Source organism: Zerene cesonia, chromosome 20 (genome assembly GCF_012273895.1).
Source record: "Zerene cesonia ecotype Mississippi chromosome 20, Zerene_cesonia_1.1, whole genome shotgun sequence".
NCBI lineage: Eukaryota > Metazoa > Arthropoda > Insecta > Lepidoptera > Pieridae > Zerene > Zerene cesonia.
This window is the reverse complement of record NC_052121.1, coordinates 4,071,065-4,091,869: the sequence shown is the minus strand read 5'-3', so window position 1 is coordinate 4,091,869 and position 20,805 is coordinate 4,071,065. Positions and strand designations below refer to the sequence as shown.

At 32.5% G+C, this 20,805-nt stretch overlaps 2 protein-coding genes across 2 annotated transcripts in view; one reads left to right on the top strand and one right to left on the bottom strand.

Moving 5' to 3' along the window:
• LOC119835275 (NCK-interacting protein with SH3 domain) overlaps window positions 1-5,197 on the bottom strand; it is an 11,626-nt gene extending 6,429 nt beyond the window's left edge. Inside the window, exons 1-8 of the mRNA XM_038360001.1 lie at window positions 5,021-5,197; window positions 4,757-4,941; window positions 4,377-4,677; window positions 3,590-3,798; window positions 2,726-2,959; window positions 1,356-1,478; window positions 620-803; window positions 122-343 (exon numbers count right to left, since the gene is read on the bottom strand). Of these exons, the coding sequence (XP_038215929.1) occupies window positions 122-343; window positions 620-803; window positions 1,356-1,478; window positions 2,726-2,959; window positions 3,590-3,798; window positions 4,377-4,677; window positions 4,757-4,941; window positions 5,021-5,042 (1,480 nt within the window). The 5' untranslated portion in view covers window positions 5,043-5,197. The remainder of the gene's footprint in view (window positions 1-121; window positions 344-619; window positions 804-1,355; window positions 1,479-2,725; window positions 2,960-3,589; window positions 3,799-4,376; window positions 4,678-4,756; window positions 4,942-5,020) is intronic.
• Window positions 5,198-6,059: 862 nt separating this feature from the next.
• Window positions 6,060-6,596, top strand: LOC119835057 (lebocin-4-like). Its single transcript, XM_038359664.1, has one exon. The coding sequence runs from the start codon at window positions 6,096-6,098 to the stop codon at window positions 6,540-6,542; it is 447 nt and encodes a 148-aa protein (XP_038215592.1). The 5' UTR covers window positions 6,060-6,095; the 3' UTR covers window positions 6,543-6,596.
• Window positions 6,597-20,805: the final 14,209 nt, after the last annotated feature.

Below are 20,805 nucleotides of genomic sequence, written 5' to 3'. Positions count from 1 at the left end.
TTCTTCCATTTTCACAAGAATATCAATACCAGTAGTAGTTTAAGTATCTCGCACACCTTAACTAATATGGAAATATGAGTCTAGTTCATTTTAGTGATATACAAATACCAAATCTTCTCACCTTCACGATTGAGCAACAATAGTATTTTCTCACAGAATGTCTTAGCGTTGTCCATTGTCTCCAGTGCATTTAGGAGAATGTTCTCGAAGGGATTGTCAAACTGCAAGTTGTACGCGAGGAGGAGAGTGAGGAATAAATCAGGAATCTGCTCATCCACATCTGTTTCTGGTGGGCTCTCGATCAGTTCCAGAAGAAATTGGGCAAACTCGACGCCAAGTTGTTCTGAGATCAAAATTAAAGTTTTATCTCTATAATGTTATACTAAATTTAAGTACTAAATTTATAGAATCATTGTGTTTTAATTACAAAAGCTTATGTTTCGACCAAAGAACAATACAAGTTGTAAATATACAAAATCGATTAAGTTTATATTTGTATACACTTAATGCTATAAATCATTTTTTTTAATAAAAAAATCCTTTTCAATACACAATTTCTACATGCGCTTCTTAATTTATATGAACTATAACAGTCAACACGAAATTAATATAATATTACCAAAGTGCGTGATCGGCAAGCGGTCGCCCATAGACAGCACCATAGACAACAAGAGCGCGGAGTGCGACAGCCGGCTGACAGCCCGCGGGTTGTCGCGCATGTCCCGCGCGATCTCCGCGGGGAGCGCTGACAGCGCGAGTGTCGCTAGTGCGGTGCGTTCGAGACCGCACATTACACCGAACGCCTTTGCGATAATACATAATTAATAACAGTTATTTTTTTTTATTAGGACCATGCAAAAAAAGGTTTTCTTTATTTAGCTAATGTTAACGCATTCATTTATATCGGATTTTTGAAATGATTTTCATGTCGCTTAAGACTCTTTAGAATAAGATAATTTTTAAAGTCAAAAAGATTAAGTGTCGTCAATTTGTAATAGTCAGAACATGGAAAAAAACAGCCACTTACCATTGCTTTGCACTCTAGATTAAATGACACTTAAGAATAATGTAGCACCTTATAAGAGTATTTGCAAAATCGGTTTCAGTAGTTTGAATTCATCACAATGAAAGAAACAAACTGTCTTAGTTATTAAATGACTAGCCACAATAACCACCTGTCTTTGTTTCGTGGGTACAAACAAAAAAAAAAAGTTACAATGTAATATGTTAAAACAATATTTACCAAAAACCCTGAAAAGGAATATTTGCATTTCAGCACTGTTTCGTTAAATCGTAAGAAATAAACTATCAATATTTTTTCATTATAATAATACAAATTTATATGTAACAAGTACCTGTAACAACAGTTGTCTAAGAGGCCAGCGAGTTTCCATCTGATAATACTGCACAAGAGTTGAAACATATGCATACCGATGACTGCTCAAAACATGCTGTGATATGTTCACATCTGCGTTGGACTGCCGAATAAAATACAATGAGAGCTCTTAATGTTATTGTATGGCATAGTCATTCACATATTGATACACATGAGAGGGCATTTGAAAATTTACCAAAGATAACAAAGATCGTTGTTGTTTATTTATGATAAATTAATCAACAAACTATAGGGATAGATGGAACTTACTAAGGTTCACTCTATCCCATTTTTACATTCCATCTATAACATTTTCAATTGTAAAAATACTAAATCAACCTTTTTAAAATGTCAATAAATTTTGTATATTAATTGCCTATGACGAATTATTATCATCATCATCATGATGAAATAATTATGAAAATTTGTACAAAGCAATATAACAATGTTATTATATAAATTTGCATCTTAATAGCATTATTTTATTTTATGTTTGTCTTTATGACATAAGCAGCGTTATTGATATATCGTGTTAAATTTCTGGGGCGCGGTAAATTCCCGTCGAGTGTAAACAAACTATATTATTAATAACTAAATAGTAAATAATAATAAAAGTAATTTCCACATAAATGCTTAATATCTTATCATTATTCATAATATGTTATTTTAAATATTAATATGTGTCATATTCTTGATCCACTGTGTTGCAATATTTTTTAAGAAAATTATGGCAGCTCAGTCACTATTAAAAAAATAAAGATGTTGAAATGCATTCAGAATTATCACTTTAGTTGCTTTTCTGTCTGTCTGTCTATGCTCTTTTCCTCAGAAACGCGTCAAGCTGAAACTTATATCACATGAACAAGTCTACTGTCCCTTGGAGCTGTCCTAAATCATACTTCTAAGTGAACCCAGCGTTTTTGTTTATGCAACATATGACATCCGTTTATCCTGTAAATCAAAACCTACAGGGTACTACCCGTGATCTTGTTATCTTAAAATTTGTTACAGAGCATGTCATATACCACCGATAAAAGGAAAATTGCTAAGACCATCTATCGTTAGGTACATCATCATCATACCGTAGATTTGTAGGGAACCATCAGTTTGAGTCCGACTCGCATTGCTTATGTTATTATCCCTCATTTAATTTAATAAGTTTGTTTACATAATGTCTTCAAAGAAGAACATTTCTTTATTTAAAGGTAAATAAATAACTGATACACAATACTTTGCTTTTCTTATAAAATTTAAGTGATTAGATAAAAAATGTATCTTATTCTTTATACGTCAAGATTATAACGAAATAGGAACATTAACAGGTTTAAAATATAATGGATTACCCCTTACCATGACAGATATTAGTTCAAGAAGCTGCGTCTGAATGTCGTGTGCATCATCATGCAACGCCCAACCTCTTTGCTGCGCATCATTGGCGGCTTTCGACAGAGCGTTAAGCGCCGTCATCATTCTCAAAGCATCAGGAGCGGCATCTATTGCATTTTTGGGGCATGTGATGTTGCTATTCGCTTCTCGGAGTAGCGCATCTATGATGGATCTTGCGGCACCGCCAGGAAGAAATTCCTGAAAAAATGACCAACATTAAGGGGACAGATCAAGATAGATGACAATACAATATTTTAAAGAGTTTATTATCATCCTGATTAGGATCGCCAGGGTTAAATTATTTTATTCATTTTGTATACTCTATATTAGCGAGACAAGACTCATTTTATCATTGAAACAATATTTTTTTTTTAAAGTCTATTTTGTATATTAAAGTTTTAGTTATATAGCATTGAAATGCTTTATAAATGAGAAAGTTTGAAAGAATAGAAAAAATTTTATCACGACAATTTCTCTATTTTGTATTTCAAATTCCTTTTATACTTCAATACAAAGTTTTAATTTCATTTTTAACTTATTTTTAAATCATTTAACAAATCACCCTGTCAATTTAAATTAAATAGTTTTGGGTAATGTTTGTGCTATAAATATTATACTAAAAATATATTACAAAAGACAATGTCATTGCTAGCTATTAAATGCAATCTTTTTCTCATGTTAGCTATCGAGGTGAGGTGAGCTATATAGCTCTACTTTCAGCATGCATCAACTAAATAGGTAGCTAGTTAGTATAATAAATATAAATAAATAAGCAACAATAGCTTATTGCATTTGCATATAATATAAATTTCATTAAGATATACCAACCCTCAGAGAAATGAGAACTGTCTCCACCGCAACTCTGGACATTTCGTGGCTAAGCTGGGTCTCCCGACGAACTGCCTGGACAATCTCATAAATTGCATTTGGCTTTATGCTCTCACTACTATCCTGACTATCATCCTGATTATCAGTATCAGATGATACTTGATTGGATGTTGATTTGATCATTGAATCTTTTCTTTTTTCATCATCATCTGTTGGAAAAGATACAATATAACAAGTATAGTAAGAGTGAAGTCATATATATAATATGGATACCAAAAGTAATTCTACAAATACAATGTTACAGTTACCCCCAGTAATCCAACAGGTCAGCAGCCAACAATTGAATTTGTTGGATTATGGATTATAGGCAAAAGCATATATATCCCCTACAATCCAGATTATTTTACAAAAAGTACCTTGTAATTTTACAAATTACATATCCAATAATATGATGTATAATATGATATATGTAATTTAGACTCAAAGTACATAAGTACAAAACTACCTTATATAATTTGAGTTTAGTACATTTAATAATGCACAACAGAGACATTAATTGAAAAATAAATTCTGATATGAAATTAAATAAAAGTATCTATACACTATAAACAATACCTTCATGCTGAGAACAATAGTGGTGTCATTTACAGGTTGCTTACTGTTCAGTGCCTGAATAAGGCAAAGGTTGTAAAAAAATTAACATCCCTTCAATAATTAGAAATATGTTAGATTGCAGTGGGAAGTGGCAACGGTATTATCTATGATTAAGTAATACTTAAATACTAACCTTTAGATACACTGCTGTTCAGAGATCTTGTTGGTGAATCTCGTTCTTCTGAAAGATGTTGTTGAGAAACAACTGGGCGAAGATCAAATGATGGAGAGACTCCGTTGGGAGGAGTGCTGTCATCTAAGCGCGGCGGAGGCTTCGGTGCTTGTTGTTTTTTATGAGGCTTCACTAACCCTTGGATCTGCTTTTTTTTCTCACTCAATCTAGCTAACAAGTCCTGCCTTTGTGCCATTGCTGTGTTGTCATTTAAACTTTTCATACAATCACTAAGAAATCCCAAGAAGAACTCTGGATCAACCTGTTTTACAAAAGCGCGTGAAGATAATTAAACTCTTCGAACGTTGTGTTAATTGAGATAATAGATGTTAAATTTTTACCTTGACTGCAGCCACATAGTTAGATGGAACAAAACCAACTTGACCTTTTCTATTAATTACATGCCACCAGTTCCTCTGTTTGGTATTAGTTTGTTGAAGATAGAAATATTCTCCTTCACAGAAACTTAACGTTTTCGCTAAAGTCGCCTCAAAATCGTAGAGGGATTTGAGCATTTCCAAGTCATCTAAAATTGTATGCATTGGTTTATTTATGAAATATAAAATGAAATTTTTATCATTGCAGTATTATTGATTGAAGATTACCAATATTTTGTCCGTCACCCATTATGGTCAGTTCCAAGTTCACTGTTTATCCTAATTCATCACTTGTTATTAAACCGAGTTGCTTAATATTTATTATGTGGTTCAATAATGTTTATATTTTAGTGAAGTATTCAAATAGATTAAATTTATGAAATCTACCGTCTTCCGATAACAACATTTGACAACTATACTTTTATTTCTGACAGTGACATTCAATTCTAGTATTTGTGGAGTTATGGAGAGTTTCGAAATCCCAATTCCCGTTTTCACTTCTTTTGTCCATGTGTCGATGCAAAAAGGGTACAACAGTAGCATGAAAGTAATAAATTAATAGTTACTAGTTGAAAATATATAAATTTTTTTTTTTGAGTCTTAAAAAAATTAATTTAAATTTGTCAATAGGAATCCCTATTCCCCAATCAGAGTGTGTTAAATGCAAAAAAGGATGCAACTACCTAGCTCGTACCTAGTTACAAATTTATTATTTTTAGTAATCTCTTCTTTAGAAATGACTGTAGGGTTTGCGCTATACAATATTTTATATATTGGTCATTGATATTGGTTAGTTTGTTTGCCCAAAAATAAAACACTTCGCGATAAATACTTTTCTCTAGGGTTCCGTACAAATAAACTATATTATTGTTATTCTCTGGTCAGACACACATAAATCTCACATTTTATATTTTAGACTCTTATATACGTATAATTGTATCTCGTATTATTTTGTGTTGATGAAAACAAACAAAAGCGTAGCACAAAAAATCATATATTTTGGACTGGTTAAATAATATTCAAAGTTGGTCATTACTCTTTATCTCAAATATGTATATAAAATTTTCTGAGAAGCAACTAAGCTCCGGGACTCTACCTTACCATTGTATTGATATTTCTATTTTACATATGTGCGTGTATTTGCATACATTGGGTTATCACAGTTTCCTCATCTTTGTATTTATATATATCTTAGGGTAATCACCGGGTTTATTGTACTCGGACGTTTTTCCTCATAATGCAAAATATATAAGCGTGCATCGTTTTAAGCAGGCATCAGTTTGTAATTAGACATTCCTTAAAAATGTTGAAATTACTATCAGCTTTCGTATTAGCGGTTCTGCTGGCCGAGGTAACTGGCCAACGCATTATATTGCCAACGTATAGACCACCCCCCAAAAGACCCGTTATTATTCGTACTGTGAGGGATACAGGAGTCGAAGAGCCAAAATGGCTGTATGAAGGTGACATACCACGAGCACCGGCAACTGGAGACCATCCTTACTTGCCTTCTTATATAGATGATATTAGACTGGACCCAAATACAAGAGTTGCTCGCAGCTTGGATTCTCCTAGTGGTAAACGTTATGGTGGAGGATCGCATACATCTTCAAGAGGAAGGGATACCGGGGCTACTCATCCAGGATACAATCGTCGTAATGCTAGGGATATTAAGATTCCCCGCAACCCATTCCCTACGCTGCCACCTTTCAATCCGCGAGTTCGACTGCCACACATCAGAATTGCTTAAATATCACCGTATTATAACTTTGTTAATTATGAAATAAATGATCTGCATTACATACTCGTATCTTTAATTGTAATTTTACAATTTGTTCCCGAAGTACAAAAGCTTGCAATTTTATTAACTATTTTTATATAATATCAATAAACTTAAAAAATGAACTGAAATTAGGGCTTTAAGTAATGCATCGCCTCTCCGGCTTTGCATGTGGTACGTATAATATTGCTTTTGCTCTATAACATCCCGTACGGTGAAAACATTTTTGATATCGGTCTATAGTTCTTGAGATTAACGAGTTCAAACAAACAGACTCTACAGCTTTCTATTATCTAATATATAAAAAACTCGTGTCACAGTTTTCGTTGCCATACTCCTCCGAAACGGCTTGACCGATTTTGATGAAATTTTTTTTTTGCTTACCCGGTATCTATGAGAATCGGCCAACATCTATTTTTCATACCCGTAAAGGATAAGAATAAGGCAGAACAGCGTTTGCCGGGTGCAGCTAGTAAGTATAGAAAAAAACTATCTCATATATAAAAATCAATTGATGTCCGTTAGTCTCGCTAATACTCGAGAGTGGCTGGGCCGATTTTGATAATTTTGGTTTTGATACATTCGTAATAATCCGCTGCCGTTCACCGGGTCAGCTAGTCTACACTAATATTATAAAGAAACTTTGTTTGGTTGTAATGAATAGGCTCAAAAACTACTGGACCGATTTTAAAAATTCTTTCAGCATACGAAAGCTACATTATCCACGAGTAACATAGACTATATATGTACCACGGGCGAAGCCGGGGCGAACAGCTAGTTCATTTATAAAATACTAGCTGCGCCCCGCGGTTTCACCCGCGGAAGTCCATATCCCGTAGGAATATTGGGATAAAAAGTAACCTTTATGTTATTCCACTTGTCCAGCTATCTACGTACCAAATTTCATTGCAATCGGTTCTGTAGTTTTTGCGTGAAATAGCAGCAAACAAACACACATCCTTACAAACTTTCGCATTTATAATATTAGTAGGACTATGAACGCTTTTATCAAATCATATCTTGTTTATTACCTGACGGTACACTTTGCACCGTTATAGATCAAGTTTTGGAATTTATTACAATAAAATTACGTTTTGTAAATATGATATTTATTATTACTATTTTGACATAACATTACCGTGTGCTTAATACGAAATATTGAAGCAAATCCAATTTAAAGAATCAATTTTAATAGAAACGAAAGCAAATAGTGATTGTATAGCTATGACTAATAATATCGATTAAAATATGCATCGCTAGCATTACCGTCCTTATCAGCCGATCCAACTACTCTTATAATTCTTCGAAATTATATGTCATGAATCCAGTACCATAGTACTCACTCCCAGAATCAATAAGACTTGTTCCATCGATTCAGATCTTCAAAAATGCAGCAATAATAATATAATGCAATATTCTCACAAATGTTTTCAACAAATGCTCACACAAATAATTTAAAACGCAAGTAGGTGGCCTTATCACTTGGAAGCGATTTCTTCCCGTGAACCTTGATTGAAAAGGTAGATAGTGAATTAAATAATATACATATACAAGAAGGGAAAGTACTTATGAAAAATCCCAAGTCATCTTATGATATTATTATCTGAGTTCATAAGTATTATCTTTATAGTGGAATTTTCTTCAATTTGGTTCCTTACCTTTTGACCTCAGATAATGATTACACATAATTGATGATTGTCACACTATCTCAATAATATTACAAATGTGAAAGTTTGTTTGTTTGGATGTTTGTCCGTCAATCACGCTGAAACTAACGGATTTTGATGAAATTGGTATAAAGACAAGGAATGAGCTGAGTGATAGGATACTTTTTATCCCGATTAAATGCTACCTTGGTATAAAACAGGAATCTAGATATCCGGCCGGAGCCGCAACGACCGTCTAGTATCCTATAAATACTTTGATATAAGTTGAATAAGTTTTCTCTCAAAAATGGTCTAAATAATAATAATCTTTTTTCGTCAACTGTATTTAATCACTGATTGTTTGTCAGCGTTTATGGCAAGCAGACTCCAACATTGAAAATTTTGGTGATAAAGAATGGAGTTGTGTTTCCTACATGGATTTCTGATGAAAACGATAAACCAAGGTAAATAAGGTATAATATAATATCGTCCGATTTCTGGAAGGAGTCAAGCAGAGCGTAAGAGCGTAAGAGCGAGCCCTAAGAGCGTAGAATCATTCGACGGTGTGTAACGGGTGAAAATAAACGCTGAAAGTGTTGATTGTTAGCACAGCGTGTAAAGATTACTTACGTTTCGTTATCCTAGAAAATTTATCGTAGTCATGAATCAGTTTAAATTTTTATCATAAATATATTTAAAAAATATGTATAATACTTTAATTGAAATATAGACCTATATTTTGGAAATGTTAATCTTATCCTGTTATCATTTTTATTTTTATGTTTATTCTATTGTTTGATGAAAGAGTACATTTATAGTATTAATTATGTGAAATTCTACATGTCTGTAACTGCAAAACTGTAAAAAAAAACCATCCTGATACAATCTTCGATGGTTTAAATCATTCAAATAATCCATATTTTAAATTTATAAAAATGCTGCTGATTATTTATGAATTATGAAATATTTCATTGCATATATGGTTTGTGCGTTATACGATAAACACCAAAAACGTTTTTGTTGTATAAAATAAGAAGGCATCAAATTTGGCTTTTCAACGGCCTCTACAAAGGGTTTCCGTTCAATTAGGCGCTAACGTGTAGTGTGAATACGGCTCGTTTCAGAACGATTCCCTCACGCTTGACGTGCTGATGATTACTGAACCAGGATTAATTCCCTGACGTTGGGTTAAATGGTTAGAGACTGGAATTCGTTTTTTAAAACTCATTGATTCACAGTCTGTGCTTATGGACTACGTTAATTGCCTTTGGTTTTATTGCGTCATTAGGTAAGCTTCTATTTACTTAAAGAAAGATTAGTTGTAAATATTTTTATGTGTATATTGTATGGAATTAAGAAGGTAGTAACAACAACTACATTTCACTTAGATATATTAAACCAATATTTCACTTACTTCTTAGACAAAACTTATAGCTGAAAAAAAACTGAAAGAATGTTTTAATATTTACACACAAGTTTGCCTTATTTACGTGCGCCAATGTTTATAATGTATGAAGACTAATTTCGCCTCAGCCCTCAAGTAGGTATTTTATACGTGAACGCAAGTAGGGTACTTGGAGTAAACCTGGCCATTAGCACGCTATGCGAAGTCTTTAAGTATTAAAAATGACGTTACCGTGAGGCCAGAGGACTATTTCGAGTGCCGGTTTGTATATAGGTATGCATACTTACGTGAGATAACAAAGATGCTTTGAAGAAAATTCTATGTAAAATAAGTAGTAAGCTTTTAAATTAAACTGTATTACATATTTTAATATCGAATAAAAATTAATGAAAAAGGAATTATAGCAGCGTGAGCGTTAATCCTTCAAGCAATGCATATGATGATTGCTTGAAGAATGCTCTTAGAGTGTTCCGACTGATTAGCGAAAATGCTTTGCTCAATATGTGATTTTTAATTTTAATAAAACATTAGAATCTTATTAAATCATTACTTATTTTCATTAAAAATATTGTAAAACACACGTATTATTAAATGCGGTTTCACCTGCATTAATTTGTGGAAAAAACTATTAGGAAAAAGCTATTTACGCATTAGATGCTCCCAAAAGGAATATTTTTACCGCTTTTGCAACATATTTCATTGCCGCTCCGGTCTTATTGGTCGTTTGTTGGTCGTAGTGTATAACATTATACAGTGTGTAACTTTCCTCGATAAATGAACTATCCAAAACATAAATCATATATATGATTGTATTAAATATAAATATTTTCATAACTTGATCAAGTAGTTCCTGAGATTAGCCAGTTCAATCAAACAAATGAACGCTTTAAATGTATAAATTGTAATAGTAATATAATATAATATTATTGGGCTATATATATGCATGTAGATGAGCATACCTTATATTACAAGTACCTAGTAATTCGTAGTGGTCGGTGAAAAGTCTCCATTGAAATTAATAGAAGTGTGATTTTAAATCGATTTGTTGACAGTTTCATTGCATTTTAACGACCACCATCGAATGAAAGTACCGATTTGTGTTGATTGCGATCATTATAATATAAGCATCACACTGATTGTGACTGTCAAATGGGTGCAATGACGCATCCTTGATGGTTCTGTTAAATAAATAATTCATTCTATTATTGTCTGGTACGATTGGCAACTTAGTTAAAGTGTTAAGCATCATTGTGATAAGATTCACCCATTGAATTTCCATCGATTGGAACGTACAAATTGAGTGTATACGCAATCTATGGTATTAAACGTCTTTATAAGACTTTAGCTTAGTCTAGTTATGCTCAGTTTATATTTGTTCTATACTAAATAAATGATTGCTGTAAATAAACTCAGTATAGCGGTATAATGTCTTTTATAAGCATTTCCTTCTTATGTCAAAATTTAGTTCTTCGTTCATTACAACTTATTCATAACAAAATAACAATGCAAAAGTTTTGGAATGATACTAACTTGGGGCTTTTTCATAAGGAAAAAATCTACATAGGAAGTTTTTAGACAAAGTAATTTGAAGAAGTAACACATATTTAGTGTATTAAATATTACAATGCGTAATTAGTAGTACGTATCAACGTCTTCATCATCATCAGCCCATATATGTTCCCACTGCTGGGACACAGGCCTCCTATGAGGGTTCAGGCCATAATCCACCACGCTGGCCAAGTGCGGGTTGGCAGATGTCACATGTCGTCGAACTTTTTAATTCTCGGACATGCCGGTTTCCTCACGATGTTTTCCTTCACCGTTTAAGCAGTGGTGATGTTATCCACATGCGCAGATAAATTGAAAAATCAATTTATTTCCTGCACGCTCGCCCGGTCTCGAACCCCGACTTATCGATTTTTAAGTCCGAGGTTCTCACCACTGAGCCACCACTGCTTATTTAATATGAATTTACTTTCTTTCAAATAGATCAATTAACCGGATATTTTTTGGTTTATATATGGATGGTATAAAGTTGATTTAGATGTATTTCAAGAGCTATAATAAATATAAACTACTAGTTGTTCGCCCGGGTTTCACCCGTGGTACATATATAGCCTATGTCACTCAGTGTAATTGTTACTATAGTATATAGTTGGTATTTTTTTTTAATCGGTCCAGCCGTTCTCGGTTGATAGCGTGACCAAGGGAAATAGGGATTCAATTTTATATTTATAGATTATTCTATATGTAATGATTCTTAGGTAATAAAAATACGTGGTGGTAATACCCAGTATAAAATTTATATCACGTTTACTTTTAAGGCCGATAATGTTTATTTGTAAATACACGGCACCATTGACGAATTTCGTCTATATATATTTTATACATTTAGTCATGAACAGTCACAATAGGAAAGAAGAAAAAGGTTATTTCTTTGGGACAAAGAACGCGTTTATTAAGCGGAAAGATATTAATTGGGGTTTGGAGGATGAAAAATTAATAATTGAAAGATTTTTATTCTTGCAAATTATGACGCTTGCCGGTGTTGAAGTATTTCGAAATTCATTTCATTACTTCTTGTTATAGATTTTACATTTGTCGGTAAAGATAAGATAAGAGTATTTTCAACAAGGTATGGTAATCGACGGGGATGCAAATTGGTTAACAACGTTGTCTTCTAATATCAATTAATATAAGTAATCTTACATATTTCAAATGTTGATTATGCTGTATGCGGAATGTTAAATTAATTATTTATGTAAATAATTATTGAACTTTAAAATGTAAAAAGCAATACATTTTTATACAACAATGTAGTAAGTATATGTTATATTTATAAGGGATTGCTTGCATAAGTAGTACATTTAATTAAATGTTATACTAAATGTAATACTGATTTCTTTGGTATTTGTGTGAAGATAGCTTGGCGTAGTCTACAGCTAAAACTAGCATGTGTAATCTTTATGTTTCTATTCTAAATAAATTTTTAATTTGCGTTTAGTATACATTATTATAATGTATTTTTAAGTAATGTATTATTTTTCGTAATTACTGCTGCGCGTAATTATTGAGAAATACTTATTAATTATGTAATTTGAATATGTGTTTGTTAGCATCATAATATAAGGGAACAGAAAGCTTTCTCCTCGCTTTTCCGCCTGCGTAGTCAAAGGAAAAGATAGACACCCTGAGGTTTTTGAAGGGTAGTTTCAATTCCTGTTTGATTTCCCAGATAAAAACCATCCCATATACTTTCAAGGTTTTAAATTATGTCTGTACCAAATTTCATCCAAATCGGTTCAGTGCTTTAGGTGTGAAGAAGAGACAGAAAGATAGACAGAGCTTTTTTCGCATTTATACTATTAGTAGGATTATATACATAGCAAAATGCTCGTGTAGTTTGAAGAATAAAGTTATAATGTATTTTATGTTTAGTCTACACAGATTCTTTATCAGTGCCTTAACTAAGGCACCCAGTTAAACTCTATGAATTTTCGATACTAAATACAATATTTGCATACTTGTGTTCAAGTGCACTGAAATCTCAAATGCTTATTCAGTGAGAGGGTAAATATAGAGCAGGATTCTGTATTTACGCTCCGTTTGTGTGATCGAATTGTCCACTTCTATAGCCAACATGGCGTCCGATATCTGATATTCCAATAATTACTAACGCTGCTGTATATTTTGAGTTAGAGGAAATTCAAATTATTCAATATTATCTTTGATATGTAACGCTTTAAGTTCGTTAATAAAGCAAAGAATGTCACTACAAAACTGACTAATGTTTTATGTTTGTGTGTGGATTTTTTTTTTATAGATAAAAAGACAATTTTTGCATATTTTTAATACGTTGGTATGATTTGTAGTTAAATTAAAACTGAGGGTGAACATTAACGTTTTAGAAGATAGATGTCGGACCAAAATATCTTTAAGTACCAATTGAATAATTTAAACAACCAAATAGTTGAACGGAAATTGGTTGTCGTTTTGGACGAATATTCAATTTTAATAACGTTGAAAAATGTCCTGTGAATTTTATGTAAAACCTTTTTGAACGGTCGACATGGAATTCATTAGAGACAAGTACATTGGAACCATTCCAAATTGTTTCGATTTTATCGAAAAAAAAAACCATGGAAGATTGATGATTTATTATAGATACAATTAGTAGTCATCATATGAATAAGATCATGGAGTTTTTAAAATCGATGATTTTATTGATATTTATGTGATTTTTTCTAAGTTCTATCTTTCCGCTCGTGTTGTGTTTTATGCTATATCTTTACCGATTAATTTTGCGCGGAAAATATTTGTGAACAAAATACCATGGTAGAATATAATATAATAATCTAGAGACTATCTTCATAAACTTTCATTAAACATTCGATCAATAAATTCTCAATCGAGACTATCTATAAGACATTTAAAATGTGCTTGAAATTCTACCGAAATTGTTTGAATGACAATAATAAAAATATAAAAAAAAAGATTGCAATTGCAAGTTGCATTGAAAAGTCGAATTAAAATAGTGAGGATGATGCTTAAATTTCTTCTACGTCCACGTTTTTAGCTCTGCGTAACGCGAACATGAAGAATTGTATTTATATTCACATTAAAAAAAAAGTGAAGTCCCGTGTCCCCTACTGGGGTATGGGGCAGATGATATACGTCTGTTTCACTGATCGATTTTCTTTATGGACAAGTAGGTGATCAGCCTTTTGTGTCCTGCCAGACCGAGACATTTCTTTTTTTTTTTAACGTCCCCACTGGGAATCGAACCCAGGACCCCTCGGTTCTAAGCTCACGCGTTAACCACTGTACCAAGGAGGCGGTCAATATATTCACATTGATTGATCACAAATTTAATTCAATATTTATTTCCATATAAATGGGCGCTACAATATTTTTGCTCATACAGCTGCGGGCATAACTCAATTTTCGAATTTTATATGACTAGACGCTCGTCCCGGCTCCGCCCGGATATCAAAATTCCTGTTTTATACCAACGGGGCATGTAATCGTGACAAAACTACCTATCACACAAATCAGCTCTTATCCTATCGGTATACAAAATTTCATGAAAATCCGTTCAGTAGTTTCAGCGTGATTGACGGACAAATATCCAAACAAACTAACATTCACATTTATAATATTACTGTGAAGTGTGATTAATATGTAAGGCCTTACATATCATATGAAAGATATTATTTCGCTCAAGGTGTCGTGGAAGAAAGTAAGACGTAAATTTACGCGAATGGATAAGATACGAGATGGTACAGTGGAAAATCGAAAAGATCATCACCCTACAATCTATAAAATTACCCATTTTTATAATTCTCCGAAAAGTTTCGAGGCAAACCATTTTTTAATTTTACTGGCGTATAAAATATATAGGGGATAACTACTTGTGTATCAAATTGAATTGTAGAGAAACACGACAAAAGCCAAATTAAAAATAAATGCATTTAATTGTCAATCGGAGGAATGACACTCTTATTCTATATTATATTACTCCAAATTTCTTTGCAACGTAAGACAGAATTAATAACATTATAATATTATTCGAGTAAAATTTTTGTTATGCTGATAAACATTTTCTTATTCATATGTCGAATAAATTTAAATATAATAAAGATAAAACCGCTATCTCAGTTACTTCAGAGCCTAACGAACTCTATCTTACTCCTGCCCTTGGGGTTACAAGTACAACCTTATCTTTTACCTTGGGGCATACTCCTAATTATCTTCTCCTTGATAACCAATAACGAAATAAAGACGCAGATTTAAAACGATTAGACCCTCTTGTAAACCTTCACAAAAGCGATTGCGTAAAAAGCTCTTTGAAACATGTATTATGTAAATTTTCGGTATAATAAACCTTAAAGCTGTGAATAAAAGTTCAATTTAGACTAAATGCAGCGCTTATACAAAAGAAGGACAGGTGTTACCGTAAAAGTGGTATAAAATATTTTTGAAAAGAAATTTTTAGTTATATTGAGAGACATTTGATAAGTTATAGCGAATTTTCTATAAGGATAAGCCACACACCAAAACATCGGTGGATTATCATAAACAGGAAATATTTCGATATTCATCGAGAAATATATATCAACCTGGCAACCCTCACGTTGCAGCTGACTGAGAGCTGGCAACCATGTAATATATATTTATAAAATTGTTATGCTGTTATATAAGGTTAAGCCTCATGTTTAAATAAAGCAAACAGAAATGCAAAAAAGATGAAAGAAATTTGAACCAACCTTAAATTAAATTATAAATACGCTTGATACGCAGATCGGTTACCAAAATCTATTGAGTCTGTGTAATTAATGGAAATAACACACAGCAGGAATTCAGTCGCTGTTAGTAAGGTAAGGCATGAAAATAAGGCATGATTAGGTTGCGTGCATCAAATAATTTTCATAGTCATGCAACCTCTCAGCCCCTGGAACCGTTTTAAAGCTGGTGCTTCACTGAATATTTAATAATAAAGGTAGCGCTTGCTATTTTTAACGCGATATCAAGCGATTCGGTTGGAGAAAATGATAACCAATGCCAGAAATTTTTCAAATAGATCTCAGTTATAGTACCTGCAATATATTATTTATAAAGAAAACTTGATATTTTCTATCGTAAGCTCTTGAAATAATATTAGCCAATACCTTTACCACAACATCAATAAAAGTATTACTTGCGGGAAGCAATCTAATTATTGTCACACACACACAAACGCACCTATACATACATCTCCATTTTTCCATAATGTTTAAAAATCGAGGCACGATATTTAAAAGTTGCACAAATATAATACGCTGCCAGTACACATTTTTTTCTGTATACATTGAATATTTTCATATTCAGTGGAAATCAGGTTTAACACAGGCGAGAACTACTCTTGAGCAAACTTCCTTTAATTAACTCTACGCCACTCGTGTTCGTCCTACGTGTGAGTAATTAAGCCTAGGTATCCCAGTTAAGTTGACAAAATGCAAATGTACTCGCACTACCTCAGTTTATACTTCAAAGGGTTGAATTCAGTTTTAATTTAATTTACGTTGGCTATCCTATAAGTGAACGAAACTTCTTGATTGTTTTTCCTCCACTAGATGGAATTGTGCACTCAGCAGTAATTAAAGGAGTTTGCCGGACAGAAAGTATTTCTTTCTTTACTTTAGACAATATAAATTACAATCGTAATTTGTAGAAGGTTTGGTTAGTTAGATAATATTGTCACATGGACATATCTATCAGGAAATATAACAATATATTATGAATTTTCTACGTTTATCAAAGAAGTTGCTAAATGGACATTTATTTATTTCACTTTTATAAATTTAGTTGGTACTTTTTAATATTGGCGATCAATGTACCTATAAGTATCACTTTGCGGAAAAAGTGTAACTGCGTTCCTAACATTTGTATATATTTAAGATAAATTCAAAGTTTTTTTTAATTGGATAAACTTTAACATAAATGGAAAGGAATAAACAATGTCGTACATTAATGACGAGGCTATTTGAAAATTGCGCAGCGAATTTCTGTTTATTGCTTGTCGGATGCAACAAAGGCTTTAGTGAAAATGAATCGATATTGTGTTGTGAGGATTAGCATGAAATATGCGCTAATGCGAGTACATCTTTGGACCTCATTTCGCATTCAACTCACGCTCGTGGAGGGAACTGTGCCCGAATATTTGCAATTAGATTACCTACGCCCTCCACGCGATAGCCAGATTTAATTTATTGCACGTTGCATTGATGTAGGGAATTTGCATTTTATACATTCTAATTTGTTTTTAAAATGCTACATACAATACATTTATTCAAACGTGAATTTTTTAACATCATTTATGTTGCATTTAGTTTTTAGACCGTCTTGCAACATAGATCACAGATATGTATGTTTCGATTATTTGGCTTATATCGGCAGATTTACGCATTGTAATTTGCTTACAACATATTTTTAGATGCTTTACAAATATTTATTAAATTTCACCATTGTATAACACAAACATTGTAACATATTACTAAGTAGCACGAAAATTATACTAATAGTTACACAAATATATAAGCTTATGTGTGGTCTTTTGACAGGCATTAAAGTCACATAGGGGATGACAGAAGATAAATGAGCTGTGTGGGGCGTCGTAAGTGCTTTCGGAGTTATGGTGCAAATGTTTACTTAAAGCACAAACGAGCTAACACCGTAAACCACTACTAACGTTAATTGTGTACACGTAATGTGTAAATTTTATGTAACATGCAACTTATAATCAGCATTTATTATTTGCTAGGATTTGTGTTTTGTCTTTCAGGAATATTGATTAAAATGTCAAGATTGATTAATTATATATTTTATCGTTGTTATTCATTTTGTATGAAATGTTGTAATTTACCCCATAATCTTAAATAGCATTAAGGGATTTTTAACCTAATAAAGCTTCTAATCATATGTAAACAAAACTTATTTTTCTGTAAACGTCATAATATAGCGATAGAGAAACAGTACGATGAGCCCTTCATAACAACAACCAAAATATCCTAAACAATTCTTTTATTAAGCCCAAAGAAATGGAAATGTAAATTCTCAAATGCAATGACGACAGTCCCACCCGCGTTCCTTTATGATAATTTCTCACAAAATAATAGAGCGTAGGTTGACCCGGCGTGACCTTTTCTCAAATTCTGTCTACCTAACGATGCATTTTATTGTACGCTATACTGCAGTTGCAATGACTTTTGCTCGGATATTTAGTTAAAAATGTTTTCGAATTTCTTGTACATTTTGTGGTTCTCCAAGTTGGATTTACATTTATTTAAATCTTATTTTTAGCTGTCTTTATGATATCGATGCAGTTAGCGTTATAATCGAGATATATTATGAGTTCGATTCCCCAAGGAGACTTTAAAAATATATTTTTATGTGGAAAACTGATTAAGGACTTAGGACCTCATTTCCTGTGACAGATTTAAAATGCATTTAATCCATACCCTACAAAAGACCAGCAAACTATACGTTTAAATAAAAAAGAGAGATTTTACATCAGAAATCATTGGAAATTTTAAAAAAATACTAATAAACAGTCTTTAGAAAAATTATGTACTATAATTTTAAGCTATTATATATTTCGCCTTTGTACAATTCTACAACGTTCTTTAATGAGGCATATCAAAGAGAAATTGCAGGTTTCAAAGGTCAAGGTGAGTTGCAAATTTTATTTGGATATTCAGTGTGCAAATATACCATACAAATTGTTTTCAACGTTTTTAAAATGTTTATGCTTCATACAATTTCTATTGCATGTCATGTACAATTAATTGACGTAAAATTTGAATCAAATATATAATCTTCATTTTCATATTGGGATGTATTAACTAAATTTCGTATGAGCTTCTTAAGTTTATAAAATTGAAACCAATTCACAAAACGTGATTTATCATATTCTATGAATGACTTATATTGATGATGACGAGTCACCAAGAGTGTCGACCATGTCCATCGTCACGTACATTCGCCTCGTGGAAGACTTGAATAAAATGAAAGAAAAAGATAAATATTTAAGCAGTTCCATTATAAATGTGAAAGTTTATTTGTTTGGATGTGTGTCCGTCTATAATGCTGTAACTACTGAACGGATTTTTATGAAATTTGGTATATAAATAGGGTATGAGCTGACTTGGGTGATAGGATACTTTTGTCCCGATTAAATGCTCCCTTGGGATAAAAGAGGAATCTTGATATCCAGTCGGAGCTGGGGCGAGCGTCTCATATAAGGATTAAAATGCTTATTATATATTTTTTATTGTGGGTACTACAATTTCCAGAATTTCGAATATAGGTACCTACATATATTACAGACGTTTTATTTAAATTATTTGACTGACGACTGGAAAGACCTCCGATTTGCCAATTCACGCTAACGAACGAACGACGCTACTATTTCACGCCGGTCTTCTTTGGGTTTGTAGTACTTTTCCGATGCGAGCTGGCCCAATTCGAAGCGCGCTCGACTCTCATTAAGTTAAATTTTTCTTTCAGTTCTAGGATTCAATAATACGATTACATAAGTAATGCAATAACAAAATCTGTACAAGGAAAGGTAAAGTGGGGTACAAAAGTTTCACAACTCGAGTTAGCCCTGTAGACTAAAAGTTTGTCGTAGCGGCCGGGGCCCTTAAATTGATTGCGTCGTGTCCCTCGGTTGTGGCTTTAGAATCATTATGAATAATTGATTTTAGCTACAATTTTTCGTTTGCAATACTGATAGGTTTAATGAAAATTTTGCAGTTTATAAATATTTCAAAATGTTGGTCTACATCGGCCAAGGAACCAATCCTGGTAGAGATTACGCAAACATCCTCCTTATAGGTTGTCTCGGCTATGCAACTATGCAGTAAAATGAGTGTACTCTCTAAAGTCACAGACTTCATTAGAGGAAACTGTCTGGCGTAATGGATGAAACAAATGAACTGTAGAGGATAAATAGTCAACGATATACCTATGTTTTAAAACCACCAATTTATTGCATAAATACGAATTAAACTTATGGCGACGCGGTCCTAATTAGAATAAACATATCCAAACTATTGCAATGAACCCGTATCGATAGTAATAATGGAAACATGGTTTTTTTATAAAAATTAATTTTTATTTTTTCACTATTAGTTTTCATCTTTAGATATCTGTCAATATTCTGTTGCGTTGCTTAACGACACTTATATCCGAAACTACTTACTCGATCTTGAAGCAGTTTTGTGACAAAAATGAGTTATAAAAATATTAATAAAATTATGCGGCGTTACGACTTTCACGAAACCGGCGTTGTTTTCTGTTTAATTTTAAGTAATTCATATAAAAATAGAAACCTATAAAAACTTGTATGAGCTGTAGTGAATAAAAAATGAGTTACGTTCTACGTACCTAATCATTTTGCGAAGGATATATTCAATTAAAGATATCTTTTTACAAAACAATAATTTTTAAATAACTATTAGTAGGTATGTATACTCGTTATAAAGGAAACAAACAAACAATATATTACAATCTTAGTAAAATTTATTGTAGCCTGGGATAGTTAAATCTCGGAATCTTCGAAATCGAAATCTTTGAAAGCTCTGTATTTGTCTATCTTTTCCTTTGACGCTTTTAAAACCGTGGGCAGATAGTAAAAAACTTA

What these genes read in the sequence shown, in the direction of transcription:
- LOC119835057 (XM_038359664.1), top strand. Translation starts at nt 6,096, where the DNA reads ATGTTGAAATTACTATCAGCTTTCGTATTAGCGGTTCTGCTGGCCGAG.